This window comes from Aedes aegypti, chromosome 2, assembly GCF_002204515.2.
Source record: "Aedes aegypti strain LVP_AGWG chromosome 2, AaegL5.0 Primary Assembly, whole genome shotgun sequence".
NCBI classification, from domain to species: domain Eukaryota; kingdom Metazoa; phylum Arthropoda; class Insecta; order Diptera; family Culicidae; genus Aedes; species Aedes aegypti.
The window spans coordinates 322,591,895-322,614,043 of NC_035108.1; the positions used below are offsets into that span (position 1 = coordinate 322,591,895).

Consider the following 22,149-nt stretch of genomic DNA (forward strand, 5'->3'; position numbering starts at 1 on the left):
AAAACCTTTCTAGTATCCCCTTCAGAAATTCTTGGAATCTATTCAGGTATATTCTTAAAACAAAATCCCCCAGAATTCCATCCAGATATTTCTAGATAAATTTTCTCAAAAATGCTCCAAAAACTCTTCCAGTTGTTTCTTGAAGAATTCCTTCTGGATTTTCTTAGGAAACCCAACGGATTTTTTTTTAAGAAATTTCCTCCAGGAAATATTTTAGGAAATCCAACCAACTTTTTAATATATCTTTCAAAAACAATATGTTAAAAAAAAATCTTTTGAATTATGCAGATGATATCTTGGTGTTCTTAGAGGAATTCAAAGAGATAGTAAAAGCTGAAGTAAACATTATTCCTAACTAGTGGTCCCGTCAAAATTCGTCTTGCCATTAAATAGGCTGTTGAAAAACGTAATATTTCTCCTACAACATGACAGATTAGTTTCTCTCATTTCTTTAATTATTCCAAAGACTTTACTAAGCATTTTTTTATCACACGAACATCTAGGAGCCCTTTACAAACAGAACGGAGAAAGAATAATTCGAATCCGATGATCCGTTTCCACAGCAATTCGTGACTTACAAACACCATTCCATTTTTATTTATTCCTGATGTATCCTTACAAGAATTCTTGTTTGACAATTTCGATGATTCTTTAGAAACATAACTAAGCTTTTTCTGTGGGAAATCACAGGATTAATAATAAATGTTGAAAAAATATCTAATGAAATCCCTCAGGTTCTTTTGTTTAATACCTGGAGTAATTCCTAGAATAATGCTGGAAAATATACAGGGAAAATTCGTATACAAATTCCAATAAACGAAGGTGTGCTGCAACCTTGATTGATAAAGCTCGAAAAGTATGTCTGAAGTTGTTTATTTCAAATTACTTTGGAGAATCGCTGGAGCAATATCTGACTAAAGGCTGGTTTGCTGTTGACAAGAAAAGTAATCGCTAGATAGAGTGTGGGTGATTACTTTCCAGAAATGATCAAGATAATCACATTTCTTTGATTGCAGTACGCAGTTGAGAAGAAATATCACTTCAAATCTTATAAGCAGATAAAATCAGCTCACCTGTAAAAAATCTGAACTGCTACGGCAAATGAAATGTGATATGTTGTTAACATTCCAATTAAATCTTAAATTTGTTTTACCAAATTAGGATGATAGTGTTGTCTAATAACACAGAACACCTAGATATAAGAAATGAATGTTATGTTTGGAATGATACTAATAAAGAAATTAAAAAAAAAAATCTTTTCAAATGGAGCCGTCTGTAGGAAATGTCTTTACTTTTCCTGAGCGAAACAGCATATTTAGCTTAATTTAATGATTGGAGATGTAACTAATGAAATAACTTATCGAATTCTTGAAGAACTAAAAGTGTGGTGTAAATCCTTAAAAAAATCATGTACATGAATAAGATATATGTATGCGAGAAACTCTGGACGAGTTGATTTTAGGATTTCTAGAGAAATTATCAGAAACAGGGATTGTTAGAGACATCCTTGAAAAAGTTTATGAATCTCAAGTGAGTTAACAGGAGCAATTTCGAAAGGAATATTTTGAGAAACAACTTAACATGTATGAAGAAAAAATTGACGAATTTTACCAGCAATTAAAACTCCTGTGATTCCTTACAATATATTTTTCCTGAAGCGGAATCTCAAAAACTTCTAGAAGAATTCACGAAGAGCCAAGAATAATCTTGAAGAAATCTCTTTGAACTTTTCGGTAATGAAAGAACTTTTGAAACGATTCATAAAGCAATTCCTTGTGTTTTGGAGAAATTTCTGGCAAAGAAACATTGCTAAAAATACCTTGTTTCATCGCTGGCGACTCGTTGAAGAAATTCGATTGATGTGCCCTGGAGTGATTATTGAAGAAATCGAAAGAAAAACATCAAGAGGAATCCCATGCGGAAATCCTGAGGAATATATGAAGGCGTTTTCCCTTTAAATTCTTTAATTATTCTTTACGGAATTCCTTGGTGAATGCGTTTTAAGATGCCTTGGCATAAACCTTTTGATTCCATCTATTTTGGTAGGCTCCTGTCAAGATATATTGTAGACAAAAAAAAATATTGAGAAATTCAAACACAAGATTAGTTTCCGTGGTGAATTCTTTTCTATCGGCTAGGGAGGAGCGAGGCAACGCCAAATTTTTTGGCAGAAGTCTGGTTGTAAGTTGGACTCCAAGAATTTGCCAATTGATTTATCATGTCGCAATATTATATAAATTTGAATACAGTAAACTGTTTTCGAAAATACAAACAATATATCAATCTTTGTAGCAAATTAGTTTCCGTCGGCCCTTCTCTGCCCTCCTCTGGCTTCGCCCATGCGTTTAGGTGAAATTTCTAGTAGAGTTTTTGACATACATGCATTGAGATGTTTCATAAAAATTCATGAAAAGGAAAAAATAGTTTATTTGATATTTTTCCATGAAATTTTTGAGGGTTTTTAAAGAGTAGGCAGTAAACCAACTAAAAGGATTTATGATTTAATTAATCATAATTTGTTTTGGCAAACAATCTGGATATAGTTTAACAAAGCTATGAATCTAACAAAATAAAAATCGTTCAAAACATTATCAGCCTAGAAATCCTCTTGGAGTGGCTCTAAATTTTTCTCTTTTCAAAAAAATAGAAAAATCAGTTAAATTTCATAGAAATCATCATCAAAATCACAAATTTTCTTAATGGTACAACAACTACTTGAGTGAAGTGGCTTACAAAACTACTTAGGCTTACTACCTAAGCCCTTCGAGTTTTATTTTGTCATGAAGAGTTTCTGGAACATTTTCTCAAGAGGAGTGAATGTGGAGAATGAGCCTTTATACGTTTTTACATTTTTTTTTTGAATAATAATGAAAGTATAAAAGTCAACACGAAATTCCGAGAATAGGAAACATTTCCTTGCTTCCGTTTTAGTGTAGAGACAAATGCCGAGACAAAAACAAAAGGACAACATTTCGGCCTGTTTTTTTTAACAAACAAATAAATAGTGTTTTGGTCTGTGGGTGGTTCTCTACGATTTTGACGTTTTGCCCTCCCGACAATTTTTTTTCGATATTTTGGTCCTTTCGACCTTTTGATTTGTGAACTTTTGTCATACATTCTTCCACTTTGGAACGTATAATAGCTGTTGGTGAACAATGTTAAGGCATGATTAGCTAAGAGTCATTATTTATCAAACAAACAACTTGTAGTTTTGGCAAAATAACAAACTATAATGCGTCTCCATCGAACCACCTATATGAAGAGAAGCTTGTGGAGGATTCGTTCCGAATAATTTACTGTGTTTGAGCTGAAATAATGTGTGATGGAATTAGCACGAGAACTTCTAGTACAGGTAAAGAGACTTTTTTGGGCATATTCATCCACCTTGTAGAGTGTAAGATTCAATACTTTGCTTCGGTGAAACGCAGAGACCAAAACAGAAAAAAAGTACACCATTTGTCACCGTTGAGGTATTGAAATGACCCGTCTGGCCTGGTTGGAGGATCCGGTGGGTGGCAATTTGCATTGGTTTATTTTGGTTTTTTGACATACTTACGTTTTGTTAGCCGTGGCTTAATGCGATGTTCTGTTTGTATTATGTGCGAACTGGCGGATTCTTTATCCACGTCATTTTGGTGTTCATTCCTTTAGGAGATTTTTTTCTTATGTCGTGAATTGAACCTCAAGGCTCATGTTGCATAAAGACGTTTCGAGTAAAGCGGTTTCTTACAAAAACAGGTAGCCTTCTTAAGAAAACGTTCAATTCTCATTGTGCCAGATGTTCATTATGCAAAATGTTATACGCCTCCTCTGTTTTATGCTTCTTGTGCGGCTTTATTACCAGTGAATTCAAAAATTAAATACAGAACTAGAGTAAAAATAAAATTACAAGTAATTTACTATAGAATATACATTGATACGCAGGGTCCCAACCACGCTGATCATACACAGCCCAAGCTAGGTAGCTCTAGTGGTGATCACTTTTGCGAATGATTTAAAGAAACGCTATCACAGATGTCCGGTAAAATTTGAGTCCAATTTCAATTTCTGTGGTTCCTAATTTGGTGCTCAAACTTCGATCTCGCCACGTGTTCGATTCTGTTGAATAGTGATATTGCATCTGGTATTATGCGTGTTGACATCTGGTATTATGCGTGTTTTTGAAGTTATTTTAAGAATGAAACTAGACCTAACACAGTAAATCCTAGTTAACGGTAATAAACCCTCCCGGTTGAATATAATCAAACATTATAATAATCTCCCAACCCTATTGGACCAGATGGCACTAACTTACAAACGCCCAATCTTAATTCAAAATTTTCATCGGATTTCATTGAAAACGAAGCAAAGATCATATATAATCAAACAATTTCGCTTTCGAATCAACACACTCAAAGCACGACTCCTAAAAATATAATGAACTCGATACGCCCTCAAACTGATTTTATTTTGCACGAAGCGTCTCAATTTTGCCCATCCAACATCATCTTCCACGACCTACAATGAAACGTTCGACTGCAGCACATCACAGTCAACCCGATCAGAAGAGAATAGCAAGCCTGTAAAAATCACATTTAAGACTGAGCAATAATACCGTTTTTATTCAAATTCCAGACAGTTTTAAATTCCGGACAGTCAATGGGTATGGGAATCATTTTTTCAAGACACCGACACGTTAATGCGTCAAGTGCATGATTTGCCCTTTGAAGTAACACCACACTAGACAACGGACTAGTATGCAACGTCCAGTGGCACAGTCCAAATAGGATTCTGACGAAAAGTTTTCCGGACTGGAGCGGGAATCGAACATACACTCCTTGATCTGTTCTTTGGCCTAAAATGAATTTTCGTTTATGTGGTACCTCATTCTGCTCAAACAACCTTTTCAAAAAGTTTACTGATGAAGTAAAGCAAGCTGATTGGACGATAGCTAGAAGCTTTTGCAGAATTTTGTCCAGTTTTAAAATTGGTATTTTGTTATGCACTTAGTTTTGAAACAATTTATCATATTATTTTGTACGTGTCATTCATACAAATGTATGGTATTGATTTTTGGTATTTTGCTTTTCATTCCCACCTGATAAGGAGCATACAATAGTATGCTAGTATTTAATTTTAATACCACGATTCGATATTATTTTGCCATGTTTTTCTGCTCGGTTGATCGCTGCCCTTCCTTCACGTGACCGACAGTGGCAGCGTTCCCGGCCGGCATCGTCACCGCAGTCGGAAAATCCATCGCACCGGTTTCACATTTTCCACACGCGACTCTCAGCTGCTCAGCCAACGCACCCCCTCTATGGCGGCAAGGTCAAACAGAGGACACAAACTGTAGTATTAATTCTGCTAGAATATTGTTCTCATTCGCCCCCAAGCGCTCACCCACAAATTGTGTCAAATTGGCGAAATGCAAACACATTCGTGAAAACGGCTTAAATCGAGCCAATAATAATCATTTTTAACTGGTTGCATCTTTTCGCGTTGCAAGCTCAATATATGCTAATTTGGACGATCTGTTTTGATGGGATCACTTAAAAGTCAATTTATCAGAGCTGCCGGATCCAACGCGAGCGACAATCGTCGGTAAATCACTCGGCGTCTCCATTGTTCTCGGAACTTCAATTGACAGGTCAAACACTCTCGAAGTCGGCATTGTTTCAAACATTTGCACAGTTGATTCAGAAGCAGCTACCGGTTTCCACTTGTAAGTGAGTACATCCGCTGCAAATCTGAGACGCCTGTTAATCTAGCCATTCGAAAATGGGTCGCAAATTAACTGTACATACCGTGCCGATACTAATAATGGTCAGATTAACCTTTCTAGCAGTATGACGGTGTAGAGATCTGCTCAATAAATAAACAGCAACCCACTATGGGCCAGAAATCAAAATATTGCGACAATTGTCCAAAAGCCTTATTATTATTATGTATTATACGGCATGAATCTCTCATGTGAGAACATGTGTGATCGTATATCGATGATTTCATTCGATTTACTGCAAAATTTCATTACACGCCTGAAGCTAAGGAAAATCGAAATAATTTTTGCATGCTTGTAGGAATGTTTGGCATTGAAGTCATCAGTGACAAAAAATGTTGACTTATTGCGAGTCCATTTTCGCAAGTTAGTTTGAAGCAAATAAACTTACTGCCCAGTGCATTGAAAAAGCAAATATGGAGCTATGAAAGTACATTTACCAAGTTCAACAGAAATAACAGAAAGTTTCAAAAAAATTGGCTTCAAATGACGAAAAAAGTTGATGTTTTTTTTACGCCTAAGAATGATGATAGCAACTCCACCAGAAATTTTATTCCAACTTGGACTGCTTCAGTCATAGTAGTGGTTTTGAACATTATGTCAATCATTTGATTCAATTGTTCAGCTAGAAAATCAAAATCAGAGGGAGCCATGTTATTAGATCTAGGTACATCTTCTGTTGATTTTCTGTTGATGAGGAGACATAATTGAAATTACCTGTTTGAAGGAAAGAAAATTTGAAGAAGATGAACTAAAGATTTGATTCCCTTAATCACACCAAACACGATATTTTTCATTTTGATATCTGGCCCATAGTACAACCCAATACCAGAATGGACAAAATGCTTGATAAATATATTGAGAAAGTTGCTATCAATTGCAACACACGCAACCAGCCTCAACCCGTTCACCAATCGCCAACAGTAGGTAATCAAGAAACGATAATTCGTCAATTAGGTTCAATTTTTGGCAATCGACTTGCGTGTTGGAAGAAAAAATGAGACTTGTACACCACCGAAACAATGTCGTTTGATGAATCTCCCCGGGATGGAACATCACGCTGTGCACAGGAGATACCAAATTTGACATTCACTTATCCTTCCGAAGGCCATCGATGACAGTCAGGGAGCAGCTAATGCAGAAGCCAGTTGGACGTCGACTCTGGATGGAAAAGCGCCAGTCAATGATCACCGACCTAATGAAAGTGAAAACTACTACCAATGCCGCTTTTTTGGGGGAAACGTGTATAGTATGGAAACATAGAGGGTGGAAAATTCAGAGAATAGCTCACTCCACGTGAGAGAGTACGAGCGAGAATGAGAAAACTGATAATCAAATGCACGTTGGATTTGAGGAATCAACAGGTGTCGAGTAGGCCTGTCGTTGATAACTAATACCAAATAACGAACTAACAAAGCTGCTAGGGTGTGTCTATAAAAAAATGAAAAATTTTTAATGCGCGCTTACCTTTTAGTAGACTGTGCTATATGAGACTTCAACTGTCCCAATTCGAAAAAAAAAATCAGATGACATACCATTTTGCCTCAAATTCCAAATATGACTCACATTCCGAACAGTGGCCATTTCAAATGTAAGAATTGATATTTTCACAACTTTTAAATGTAAAGAAATCGAAACATGGAATAACACAGCGTAACAAAAATGACATTTTTGCGTGTCTCAAGGATCATATTATGTGTTTCAAGTAGATTTGGGGTCGCTGAATCTGATGCCGTTCTCATAAATCTTCCTGCATGTCACAATTTTGTGCTACAGGTCGCCAAAGTTATATAAAACACTAATTTCATTGATGTGCACATGAATTTTAGAATGAGATTTAACATTTTTTTGGTGATCTAATCAACCAAGCATGCATCATTTTGTTGAAATTGCGCGTTTAAATTCAGATAAATCATTTTTACGACAAGCTTGCAGACTCTTTACAAAATTCTTTGTATCTCTTATATGACAAAATACAATACTTTTCAAAACCATCAAGAGGGGGAGGGGGTCGAGCCAGGCGTGACAAGCCTTACAAAATTTTCGGAGGACTCATACAAAAAGTTTGACAAATTTGAAACAAAACGATAATTGCTACACGAGAACAATTTGAGCACGTTTTATTTTGAATTTAGATTTTGGATACTCTGGAAAAACTCCATTACAAATTTCTCCTGCGTTTCATTCAGTTATATTTCCAGAATTTTTTATAAGCATTCCTCCAAGGAATTTTTCAAGACTTAAAAACAGATTTTTTAAAGATATTATCTCATTAGTTCCTTCAAAAAATATATTCGGTGTTCTTCTAGAGATTATGGAGGGATATTGCCATATTATTTTCAGGAACTAATATTTGTTTTTTGGAAATCATCCAACACTTTTCTTGAGATATCCTCAGGATATTTCTTCATACATTACTTCAAGATTATTACCGGTTGCAAAGGTTGATTAGCCCTTTTCAAAAGTTACTCTAGAAATACAGTCGAAGCGCGCTATAACGACATCGCAAGGTACCGTCGCAATAGAGAAAAGTCGTTATAGAGAATAGATAAAACATTTAAATATTTTTCATGGGACCGAAAAATGTCGTTATAAAGAACTTTTGTCGCTACAAAAGTTGTCGTTATAACGAGCTTTGACTGTAGTTGTGTCTTTGGATGTTTGACTTTTTCTAGTAATTTGACTCGCGGTTTCTAAGTAATAAAGATAATTCCTCTGAGATTCTGTCATGACTTTCATCATGAGTTCTTTATCTTATACCTTTCTTGAAGCATTTGATTAGAACATTCTTCATAAAATGTATCCCTCGAATTCGACCCAACGTGAGTCCAGAGATACCGCTGAGAACTCCTTTGATATTTTATTTAGGATTTTCTCCTTGGGTTATTTCGGAATTACCTCTGGTAACTACTCCTTTAACAAAGATAATATCTATTAGATACTTCTTCTAGACTAATATAACTGCTTGAAAGATTCTTGCAAGAATTTCTCAAAGGATAGTTTTAAAATTTCCTCCAACATAGAAACAGATTTTTTCAGGTTTTTTTCTAGAGATTCCTTTCAACAATTTTTAGAAATTCCGTCAGAAGATCATTTTAAGGACATTTCAACAATGTCTTGTAGAAGCTCTTAAGGATTCCTCAAAAGAACTTCAGGCATTTCTTAGGGGGTTGGACGTATCTCATAAAGCCGTTCCGCATAAGGACGTTTCGCATATGGACATTTGGCACATTACAGTTTTATACCTTCTTTGAAATACTACCTGTTCTTGTATGAAACTGTTTTATGCGAAACGTCCATTGTATCAAACGTTTTTATGCGAAACGTCCTCATACGGAACGTCTCCAACCCCCCCCCACAAGAGCCGAAAAAATGCAAGGCCTACCATGAATATTTCTGTAGTTCATCACAAATCTCACAACTATGGAGAAGTAATTTTGTTTGGTTCATATTAACACTCTGAGTTTCACTAGTTTCTTTTATTTCATAGACCCCCAAAGAGTTTAATAGCAACAAAACTATTTTCATATTTATGGTATAATCAGCAAATAATTTACATTGGTCGTTTTTCCACACCAATTGGTCCACTTTGTAGGCTTGGATCTCGGCTTCTAGTACTTGGATTGACCTCAGCTTCGCATCCTAACTTGCAAATACATTGCTTAGCCGAAAATTCTCAGCTTTTCAAAATCAATCTTCTGAGTAATATAAATTTTAGTGTAATCCACTCTTTTGCAAAATTGAAAAATAAATGAAACATGGTTTAGAACAGCTTTATCCAGTAAATTGAATTGTTTTCAAATTAAATCTATGTGAAAATAAAGCTATTTTTCACATAGATTTAATTTGAATGCTAAACTTACGATACCTAGGTAAAAAGTTTGAATTTTCTACTCAGTAAAATTCAGCAAAATTGTGGTGAAAATTCCAAATGCCCAATGTTTATATAATCCAGTGCTATAAGGTTAATAAATAACGAATTTGTTTTGCTTTTTCTGAAAACCAAACTGAAGCATTTGTGTGAGAAGTTTGTTAATCATTAAAATAAATCCGTGATTTTATGGCTTTCGCAGTCTAGGGAAATCAAAACGGAAAGTTTTGTTTGGCCCGACATTTCAGCACTTTGTATTTGGCCTTTAACAAGGGTAAAACTGTCTACCCTTGATAAAGGCCAAATACAAAGTGCCGAAACGCCGGGCCAAACAAAACTTTCCGTTTTAATTTTCCTAGCCTACGAAAGACATAAAATCACAGTTAAAATATTTCCAGTCGAGTATTCTAGATTAAAACATATTTAGACCTTTTTAACAACCGAAGCATAATAAATCTTTCAGTTGAATCAGTAATTTGTCAAATTTTACGACCTTCTGGGCATGATTCTTCAGTTTTTAAAGATTACGGGGAAAGCTTTATTTCCTGGATTGCCAGTTCTGTATCGTTGGACAATTATGTTTCAACTTGTAATAATTGTTATAGCGCTTAACGAACAGATAATGTATGATTGAACGGTATAACGCAATTGTGTTAAATCTTGTTTTATATATCATTACTATGTATGGGAAAAACAAAATACACTTAAATTCTTTAACCTAATATTTTTATTCTAACAAACCTTCCCAAAAAAAGCAGTACTTTCAATTTACCAAAACCCCTAGAATATCCTTCATATTGATATTTTTAAAATTAAATTTTATCAAGCAAATTTGACTAAAATAAACCAAACTGTTTGTCTTTACAATATAATAGCAAAAGTTTTCAGAAGAAACTGAAGATTCTTAAAAATTGTTTCATCGTGCAAAAACTCCATCGAATATTTGACTTGAATTTCTGTAACAATCCTGCCAAAAAAAACAACTGGTTTTTGCGAAAATCGTCATAATCTGCTCTTAGTATTTGTATGAATGATGCCACAAATATCAGTAAGAATTTGATCAAATCATTTTTCAGAAACTAATTGTAGGAGTTCTTCTTATTCTTCCAATTGTTTTAAAAATCGTCAAGAAATTCAGCAATACTTTGATATATTATATCAAGAGGGATCGTACTTTCAGAAATCACTAGCACCACCACACTGGTGCTGTGCATAACACCTATGGTACTGGTCATCCAAAGTTGTTTCAAGAAATTACTATGGAAGCTCCTGAAACTTGTCAAGAATTACTTCCAGGAACGCTCATGGCAATTTTTTCCAGCACATTTACAGGATTGGCCGTTCAATAAACTATCAATTGATTCATTCAGAAATGCCGTAGAGGATTGCTTCATTTGTTTTTCTAACAATTAAAGAGTATCTTGTAATAATTCTTACATTTAGTTTCCTATCGATATTCTCAATCGTTCTTCACACGAGCTTGTATGTATATAGAACAGATAATAATTAGTTTAAATTATTGTTCAAGTTTTCCGCTGATTTTGTTTTTTTTTTTTTTTTGTTGAATCGTGTTTAGGGCAATCCTTTGAGTGTCCTACCTAGGTGTTTTTGTGTGTAGTACATGTCCTACCTGTCCTACCCACTTCTCGCGCCACTATATTCCAGTGACATCTTTTTAGGAATTTCCATCACCAGAAAAAAATTGCTGGAGCAGTTTCTAGGGAGATGTTTAAAAATATTCTAGACAAATTTATTAATTTTAAGGTGTACTCCAAGAAATTTGTTATTATACAATTTTATATAAATATGCAAGGCCGACACAAACTTAAGGTGAAGATGAATCGAACCCAAAGTTCAAATTTTCAAGAGCACGAATCTGGAGAACTAAACATCCGTTTGAGCTGAAAACCCAATCGATTGGTCACCACTAGCTAGTGCCCAATCGATTAAGTTTTCAGCTTAAACGGAAGTTTGGTTCTCCAGATCCGTGCTCTTGAAAATTTGAACTTTGGCTTCGATTCATCTTCACCTTAACTTTGACTTGTTGTCTTTTGTGCACGTTGATGTTTGTTGATGAGGCAAGCTTCGGGTTGCAAGAGTTGTTTCGCCCATTTCTAATGTTACTCTAAAGATAATCGTGTCTATAGATTTTAGACTTTTTCTGGTCATTTTACTCGCGAATTCGAAGCAATAAAAATCGACTAAAAATCAATAATATTGCCTGAAAAATAATAGCGTACTTTTAACAAGTAAGCACATAAACACTATTTATCGACACATCGACACTATTTAAGTTGCTCGTTAAATAAATAAAAATACACGAGTTTTACTTCCTTTATGAATCATTCTGTGAAATGTATCGGACCGGTCCCCTTTCAAATTTGTGATAGAAGGCTTACAAGATTCATAATTTGAAAAATGTTTGTAAAAAGTAAAAGTGCAATGTGCTGATAATCAGCATAGCAATATCCCTAATCGTGTAAAAGTATCTTCCTCTTTTTGACAGTACGTCCTCACTAGGACAGAGCCTGCCTGAACTAGCTTAGTGTTCAATGCGCACTTCCACAGTTATTAACTGAGAGCTTTCTTTGCCCAAGTTTCCATTTTCGCATTCATATATCGTGTGGCACTCTATGGCCATTAAAATTAAGAAAATTACCATTATGAAAAGATCCTTGACCGACCGGAAATCGAATCCAGATACCTTCAGCATGGCTTTGCTTTGTAGCCGCGGACTTTAACCATTCGGCTAAAGAAGGCCCCCAAAAAAGTATATCAAGCGTGATTTTTTCCCCTGTACCAAACACGCAACGATTGAAGGGTTAGTAATAATGGTACGTGTCTTATCTGAGTAGCATGAACTTTGAACAAGGTAAACAAAAGATTTGGTCACTGACACTAAAATGGAACAAAATATCGACCAAACACTATTTCAACAAGTGAATGAACTGTGATCGGGTGCTAATTGAAAATTTCATTTCCAAACCGGAACGTACATATACGCCTTTGGACAGCGGACTTACTAAATTCTTGATGTGCATCGAAGACGTTCATATCTCGTCCGTTTGAAATGTACATGACATGCATGCCATAAATGATAAAGTGGGACCGGCAGTAGTTTACCATAAAAGGCAAATCCATTACGAACATTATCTCGTGTGGATTATTTATGATTGATCGTACCAGCAAAATAGTAGTTGCGTTCAGAACACTTATATGAAAACACAGAAGGGTATAATCTAAATGAATTATTGTGGTAAATAGTGGCGATACGGTTCAACATTCACACACAATAATAGTAATAACAGTTCAAAAACTCTGTTCGGACAGTGTGAAAATATTCATCAAACGTAACTGCCATTGTAGCACAGCGCACCATAATTTGACGCATGGTTCTGCATTTTAATTGGCTGGATTCTACTATTGAAAAAGAAGGGGCCTCCGTTGACGTTGCGCAGAAGAGAGGAAGTTTTCCTCTTTCGCGATCAATTCAATTGAAGCTTCAACTAATTTCCCTATTCTTACATACGGTTGCACTCAAACTCCCCCTCCTAAATGATGATTGATCCATCTTCCCGATAGTCACGGCGGTTGATGCCACTACCGGCTTCGGCAGTTTTCTACGCCGTGTAGCGTTGTCATCATGTTGGCTGCATTTCCTCTTTTCAGTCACATAACTTTCCCGTAATGGAGCAACATATGACAGGTTCGCTGCGGTATGAGCATTAGCGCACCTATAAGCTCATCGGGCATCGCGCTTTGCGATTTGAATAATATCCCGTTTAGCTGTCAATTTGCAACACCATTTGCGGAACAACATCGGGTACCTGTTTCGGGGGAGAGACAGAGGCAGGAATCACATCCATCATGTGCCGGACGTGGACTTTCTCGGATGGCTGCGTGGGTCCCAAGTTAAGCATTTTTTCTATTTGGATGGCTTCTCACAGGTACGCACGGTTGTACTATTTGTGCATATGCAGGTGCGATTACGCGGTGAACGTTGACATGGGCCACGCGGCTCAATCATTTCTCGCTGGATCCGACATCGGCGTCGTTCGGTTATGGATCGCTGCACAGATCCCATTGTCTTCCTCGGCCGAGTGTCTTCCACTTCCATTCCGTAGGATTGTCGGTTGTGTCAATATTATGGCACCGTCCAAAGAGAACGATCACTGCGCGATCGTCGGTAGCAATTACATTAGGCGACATAATTAAAACTTCTTTCACGAACTTTGATAATTCGTAATCGATTAAATAAAGGGTGTACGGAACCAAATTGCGACACACACAAATATTTGGAAAAATTCGCTAATAACTGAAGTCAGACTTTTGTTTACATTGGATAACCTCAAGAATGTGGCAGTGTGTAAGTAGATGCTACCATTTGTTGTGGAACAAAAACGCTTAATTTCCATAAAAATTTGTGAGTATAAAAAAAAAGTTGTTACAAGAAATCTAGAGAACAATTATGAAGCCAGCGGACCAAAATCTGTTTAAACTATTACAAATGTTCAAAGTGCGTGAACCAGTGTTGCCTAGTGTTGTCCATCACCCAACGTTACAGATGTTTGTGAACAAATTAATCTACGGGGAGAAACGGTGTCTGAGCCACAATGCATTGATGGAATCTATAGCAGCCCCACATTACCCTAAAACATTAATTTGAATTCAAATCGGAACAAAAGACAAACTAATTACCTACGTGATGCACTTGAACCTTTTTCTACAACGTTTCCCCCTCTCTCTTCCTCTCATTCCAGCTCTGGTCCCGGCCCGTTACATTCTAGCCGTGCTCGGTTCCATCGGTATGGCTATCATTTACGGGCTGAAAGTGAACCTGAGCGTGGCCATGGTGGCCATGCTGAACCACTCGGCACTGGCACACAGTTCGGCTCCGGTTCACGAGATGACCGAAATGCACAGCACCGAAGAGGTCTGCGGCCAGTCTGGAAACTCGACGGAAGCGGTCGAGGTAAGTTCAGTTCTTCTCCGCGTGAACAGTTTCCCAGTGTACCAGGCCGTACGTGCGCTCCTATTTTGGGCCCTGCGAGAAAAACATCACTTTCAGAGTTTTCTTGATAGAATTTTTAGTTGGTAGATAGTTAGAAAGAGCACGCTTAAGTTGAGTAAGAGCAATCAACCATAAGAGTAGTGTAGTTTAGAGTGGACCCATAAGTGGAGCGCTGACGGTATTATACTGAGGAAGATGGTCATATTGGTTGATTGAAGTAAATGTTAGCAAGTCTATCAATTATTGCTTTTAGAATTATTATATTAATACACTAACATTCGGTTAAATGAATCCGTACACAAGCAAAATCGTTGGCCAAAATAAGAAAATCGTAGGTGACATTGAGAAAATTTATTAGTATATTTTAAAGAGTAGATAGCTATCGAACTAACAGATTGAAAAGTAAGGAACATCACGTATTCTCGGCATTCTAAGCCAATGCCCCACTTCTTTTATAATTTTCTCGGACATCCGCAAACAAATTACTTGTTTATCTGTTTACATTTATGCGCCGCTCAATCCTCTATCGATTCACACCGGCAGATCATCTTATGCCAATGTGACTATTGTCGGCAGCCTCATTCAGAAGCTTTCCCATGCGGCCCAGGTAAAAATGGTACAAAAGTCAAAACTGAAAAAGCAGTTTTCTGTTTTGAAATAGACAAATCAAAGAGAATAAAAAAAACACAGCTCTTTTATTTGCCAAATAAAAAGGTTGTGTGTTTTTATTTTCATCAATTTTTTGTTTTAAAAGGAGAAAACTGCTTTTTCAGTTCTTAATTTTGTGCCATTTTCTCTTGCACCATAAGAACTGCAGGCAAATCTATTCGGCAGCTCAAATACAGTCGTATTTTGAGGCGTGTTCATTTAAATTGATGATATCTCTAGCGGAATTGATTGCCCAGTCTCGGAAATTTCGTCAGCGTTAAGCTGATAAAACAAAGAACCATCTAAATGGTTTCATTGGTATGTGTTGACAGTGTGTACTGTCTATTTGGCATTTGAATTTTGGTTGCCGATAATAGTCGAATGGTACCGAAGCTTATAGCTGACTTAATTTTCATAATGAGGGTTCCCTTTTTCTAATCATTTGCTGCTATTATAAGTCATATTGTTTTCATAGTTACTGGCATTGCACTTGCTAATACTCAGTTAGAATGTTTTTCCTTTCTTTAACCATCAGCTTTTCTACACAGAAAGAAAAATGCATGTAAATTTCAGCGTAAAATGATGCAAATTAAGGGAATGCCAGATTTGTCGCAAATTTTTATTAGGCGTCGTGTAAATTATATCAACATAAAGTAAATTTATGCAAACTGTCACGTAATCGATTAGAGTCCAGAGGATTACGCGTTAGAGGATTACGCGATGTGTAGTAGAAATGTACACGATATTCATGTAATTTTATACGATGTGTAATGTAAGTTTACGAGAAATCTGGCATTCCCCTTATGTGTATCAATTTAAGCTGAAATTTACATGAATTTTTCTTCCTGCAAACTCCGAAAAAATCATGTGATTTTACGTCTTTTGGATGCACATAAAAGAAGCGAGTCGTATGACGTGAATTTATGTCACAAATTTAAATACCATAGCGTCTAATTCGGGAAATGCCGGTGACATCGTTTCCGTGTCCTTTAACGTGTAAAATTGACGGGGTTGGTGGTCTGATGGCTACCGCTTCTGCTTCATAAGCAGAAGGTCATGGGTTCAATCCTAGGCCCGTCCCTTTCCTCGTACCTCGTACTTTGTAGTTGTATATCTATCACTTGCTTCTATCTTCCATTCCTAAATCTATCACACTCAAACTATTCGTTCATAGCAAACATTAGAACCAGAGACGGACAAGAAACCGTTTCCCTAACGCTTCCATTCTTCCACGCGCATGCCTTTCCTTACGCCTGATATATAGGCAGTCTGCTAACCACAAAAGCAAACCTCTCTACCATGCCTTTCCACCAATCCATACACTCCCGCATGAACTGGCTTAGATGCAGTGATATATACGGTCTACGTGGGAGCTAGTATAATGCATCATCAATTCCTCCCCCTTCCCCACATTGGTCTGCATTCTGACGTGGCAGGCACCATTGTCGCTAAAAATAGAAGATCACCAGCACTTGTACACTGAGGATGCCTGTTAGTCCCAAGCAGTCATTTGGTTGGTTCCTTGTGTAAGTGCAGCTGATCTGGCGATACTGTAGTTGCATCCACGAGCGGCCAATCAAGCTCAAGCTCAAGCTTTAACGTGTAAAATTACATTTTTTGTTCAAAACATCTTCAAGGACACATTTTTGTGTCGTTTTATCATTTACATCATGTGTCATTCAGGCATACTATTAATGACGTCCACAATAATTTCCATTATTTTTAAGAGTGTGTAACAAGTAAACCAGGATTGTTTGCATTATAAATTCTGATCTTTTCATCCTAGAAGAGAAATCAGCTTCACAACTTGTTCCTGACATGCTATCTATAGTTTTCCCATTTTTAAACCAAATGAAATTCGGCCAAATGACCGTTTCGTTCAACGCAATTCTAAGTGGAATTTGGCTGAAAGTGTAGGATCACGACAAATTTGTTTGTATCGTTTCAGTCACTCGTAAAAATTTAACAATTTTGTCCTGATTTCTATTATACTTAACAGAGAGTAATAGAAATAACCTTTTCGAGTTACTCAATTAGGCATAGAAATCTGCAAGCTGGTAAACTTCTACACGAGTTGACTTTTAAAGAATGAAAACGGAGATCGAATCAGCGACTTTAATTTTAAAATATAACGGTATGCTTTTTCTTGAGACAAAAACTTGTTCAGCTGTTTTATTAGAACTACCATTCAGTTGGTTTTTAATTACTCGAAGAAAACAATATGTTTCTATTGTGACGACCCACTATTTTGTTGTAATAAAATCTTTGGTGGAAAACAATCATCAGATGCATTTAATCCGTATTCCAGGGAAACAATGATCAGTTTCTTGAATATTCAAAAAAAAATCAATTTAAAATTGCAAATTTTTGCGTTTTATATTTTAAAAACAAATACTGACACCCATCACTCGATTCTGTAAACTTTTTTTTTTAACGAGTTAGTTTAAGCAAGCTTAAATGTTTCTTAAATATTAAAACAACACAAAGTAAATTGCATTTTTCAAATAAATAGTGGTAAATTGAAAAATATTCTCTGACATCTATGCATGAAATTTTTCCCAAAATTTATGACACGATCGACGTGCAGCAAAATTTTTATTTGTTTATAAGTATTCCTCGTGATAATTCTTCCAGTGATTATTCGTACACACACACACACCAATAAGTGATGTTTTTTCAATTCTCCCAAAAATCCCTCTTGGAATTTCTCGTGATACACAAAAATATGTTGTAAATTTAAATTTATTTTCATGCACATACCGTGATGAATCAATATCCGGACGCTTAAGCAAGGGCCAATATTCAAACCCAGTTTTGAATAAGTTTCCTTCGAGTTGAGTTTAAGTTTAATTGTCTTACAGACAGTTTCATATTAGATCTGCGTACTAGTGGAAAATTTTACGTTCAAATTAACAATTATAACATGAAAATCGCTGATCTAATGAGATATGTCTTGTCCTTAAATCCGGACACCAGAAGCAAATCTTGTACTTAATTCCGGACACTTTCGAATCAAAATCCGGACAGCTGCACGTTCCACGAAAAATTCGTACAATAATTTAAAAAGAATCCATATCCGTACAATAATTTAAAAAGAATCCAAAATATCCGTAAGAACTTCAGGCATGAACGAGCATAATGGAGCACATTATTGAATGAAACATACATATATATTAGCTTTGCTTACCTTACCTGACGCTAAAGATATCCGATTTGCCACTGTGGATTCTAATAGTTGTACTGATGATTTGAATCGATCGTTTTCAGGCATTCAAATGGCATTCTGGCAACTAATAACGCTTTTGGAAATAATGTTATACTAATATTGATTGTCATTATTAAATTAAGTGCTTGAACTATTAACATACATGATAAAACGGTGTCCGGAAGCCACTTGCCTGTAATTCCGGACAGTATTTATTCACCACTTTAAATGCTTATTTGCTCCATATTTTAAGGCCGCGAAGTAACCAAATCCTCGAATAGTCGTCGCTTTCACTTTCATGTTGCAAAAACTGATCACACAATATAAATTGAGCCCGTTTTCGTTCACTAAATGTTGTGATGCATTCGTCGCCGTTTGGTGAAATTGAACTTAAACTCGCAAAGGAATGACGTCTAACCGGGGAAACATTTTTGTTTTCGTTTTTATTAATTATTTAGCAATGGTAACTAGATTAAATATAATAGTGAAATGATCAGCAATGTTAAGAGTGTAAGTTATATGTAAATTCAAACATATAACCATTCAATTTTACTTTTAATAGATAGAAATTATCAGAGTGTCCAGATATTGGTACCGTCCGGATTTTGATTCACCACGGTATTTGGAGCATCAAAATAAACTGAAATGTCTACGATAAATCGCTTATTTTTCAATCAAATGCAATTTAAATTTACAGGATCATGTAATATTCAAGCATCTTTGGTTGAAAATTCAACGAAATGCCGTAAAAATAGATGAATATGGTTTATTTTTACTCTATGCCTCAGTTTACACTACATTGGAATTTAAATATTTTTATCTGTGTACCATTTCTTGACTATCTCAAGGAATTCAAATTTTTGTTTATATTTCTTTCTGAACTTTTCCAGAAATACTTACAGGAATTTATTTTTCAAAGATTCCACAGCGCAACAAAAATGACATTTTTGCGTGTCTCAAGGATCAAATTATGTGTCTCTAGTAGATTTGTGATTGCTGAATCTGATGCCGTTCTCAGAAATTTCCCATCACGTCACAATTTTTAGCTACAGGTCGCCAAAGTTGTATAAAACGTTGGTTTTATTGATGTTTACCTAATATTTGAAGTATATTTTATCAAACTTTTCTGTGATCTTATCCACCAAGCATGCAAAAAAGGACCTAAATTTTCGTTTTAGATATATTTTTGTTGAAATTTCACGATTAAATTTAGATTAAACCGATTTTTTCAACATGCTTGCAGCCTCCATACAAAATTCTTCGTTTCTCTTATATGGCAAATTACAATACTTTTCTAAACCATCAAAAAATAACTTTTCCGCATCAAAAGTATTATAAACTTTGATGATTAGTATTGTTATACACATACAGTTTGAATTCTGTGGCAAATTAAGCAAATAAATTTCCTTACAAGCTGGCAAACTTGCATGCAAGTTGGCTGAAATAGTGAATTTTTGCATTTTCAACAACCTATATCTCAAAAACTAGACGTGCTATGATATTTCTGTAAACGGCAATGGATTCAGCTAACCTTAATTAAGTGAATAGAGGTATTTTGATGCTGGAGACAAAATCGTGTTCCGCAGTGTTCTTCAAATAATTTGATCCGGAAGACTTGTTGAAGGATCCTTACGTAATTTTTCATGCTTCCTTTCTCAGATTTTCCGTGATTAACTCTAGGAATCGCTAGAACAATTCATGCCGAAACTTTTCCATGGGTTTTCTAGCGGTTCCACCTGAAATTGTTTCCTGTTGTTCAAAACTTGGGATATGTAATGCAATTCTTTGTGGATTAATTAAATTTAATCAATTTAATTTCAGTGATTTGTTTCCGTTATTTTCCTAGATATTTTCTAGATTTTATCCAGCGAATACTCTGATAGTTTTCAAGGATCAATCAATCAAAAAACCCGATACAGGCATCTCTGAAAATTTTATAGCGAATTTCTACAAAAAAAAATCTACAGGTATTCTTAGAATTTTTTGTTCTTGATTTTCTTTGGGAATTACACTAGCATTTAATCCAAGCATTAATCCAAAGTTTCCTTCAAATATTATCCTAAATCTATCTTCCGGAAATTATCCACACACTTCTCCCACAGATTTCCATAAACATTGTTCTAAAATTTTCGGTTCAAGATGCTCTAAAGGTATTCTCCAGGAATTTTTCCAGATATTTTCCCAAATATTACTGAGAAAAAATCTTTGAATAAGTCCTTAAAGAGTCAAGAAGTACAGTAATTTTTCTCGGATCAAAAAAAAAATCGGCGCGATATACTGAAGCGTGATATAATGAAGCAGTATTATCTAACTCCAGATCTGAAAGACTTCCTGTAAGAGCTGGTGTTCCCCAAGGCAGCATTTTGAAACCCATTTGATACAAAATTTTCACATCTGACTTACCTGAGTTACCTCAGGGATGTCAAAAATCCTTGTTTGCGGATGACACAGGCCTCTCTGCTAAAGGACGAAGTCTGCGTGTCATCTGAAGTAGATTGCAAAAAAAGTTTGGATATTTTTTCTTCTTACTTGCAAAAATGGAAGATTTCTCCTAATGCTTCCAAAACTCAACTAATAATATTCCCACATAAACCAAAAGCTCTTTATTTGAAACCTTCAAGTAGACATGTTGTCACGATGAGAGGGGTTCCAATAAATTGGTCACATGAAGTTAAGTATCTAGGGCTCATGCTAGATAAGAATTTAACTTTCAAAAATCACATTGAGGGCATTCAAGCCAAATCTAGCAAATATGTAAAATGTCTCTATCCACTTATTAATAGAAAATCAAAACTTTGTCTTAAGAATAAGCTTTTGATATTTAAACAAATTTTCATGCCAGCCATGTTGTATGCTGTACCAATATGGACTAGCTGTTGTAATACCAGGAAGAAAGCTCTGCAGAGAATTCAAAATAAAATTTTGAAAATGATTCTGAAGCTTCCTCCCTGGTATAGTACCAATGAGTTACATAGAATACCAATGTTGAAACACTGGAACAAATGTCAAATAAAATAATCAATAATTTCTGGTAAAATTCATTACAATCTTCTATTGCCACGATTAATGCGTTATATGTTTAGGTTAAGTAAATTGAAAACGTGTTTTTTTTTTCTCTTATAAGCAGGTGAAATTTATTCACCTGTAAAAAATCTGAACTGTTACGGCAAATGAAATGTAATATGTTGTTAACAAAATGTTAATAAAATCTTAAATTTGTTTTACCAAATTAGGATGATAGTGTTGTCTAATAACACAGAAAACCTAGATATAAGAAATTAATGTAATGTTTGGAATGATACTAATAAAGAAATTAAAAAAAAATCTTAACGCTTAAAGGGTGGGGGAACGTTACAGCTCATAGAAAATTTGAAAAATATTCGTACAAAATACGTAAGGATGGGGTGGGAGGGTGTCGAAAAAGGTCATTTTTTGCGTTAAGAAATTTGTGAATGATCTCTAGGGTGATGAGTTAATCTACATCTCTCGGAGATGAACCAGCCATAGGGCTGAAAATCTCCTTAATAAAGATAATAATAATAATAATAATTTACATTGTATCATGCTTTTATCAGTGAGAACCTGCAGTTTTCCTAGTTTTGCAGTGCTGGTACAAACCGATGCCAAAACAATTATTTCACAAAACGGCTTTCGCA

The 22,149-nt window shown here is 35.5% G+C and overlaps 1 protein-coding gene across 1 annotated transcript in view; it reads left to right on the forward strand.

Annotated features, from left to right (window-relative positions):
* The window catches only part of LOC5566511 (sialin), a 56,222-nt gene that overhangs the window by 10,226 nt on the left and 23,847 nt on the right, over positions 1-22,149 (forward strand). The window contains exon 2 of the mRNA XM_021845822.1: positions 14,390-14,601. Coding sequence (XP_021701514.1) covers positions 14,390-14,601 — 212 coding nt within the window. The remainder of the gene's footprint in view (positions 1-14,389; positions 14,602-22,149) is intronic.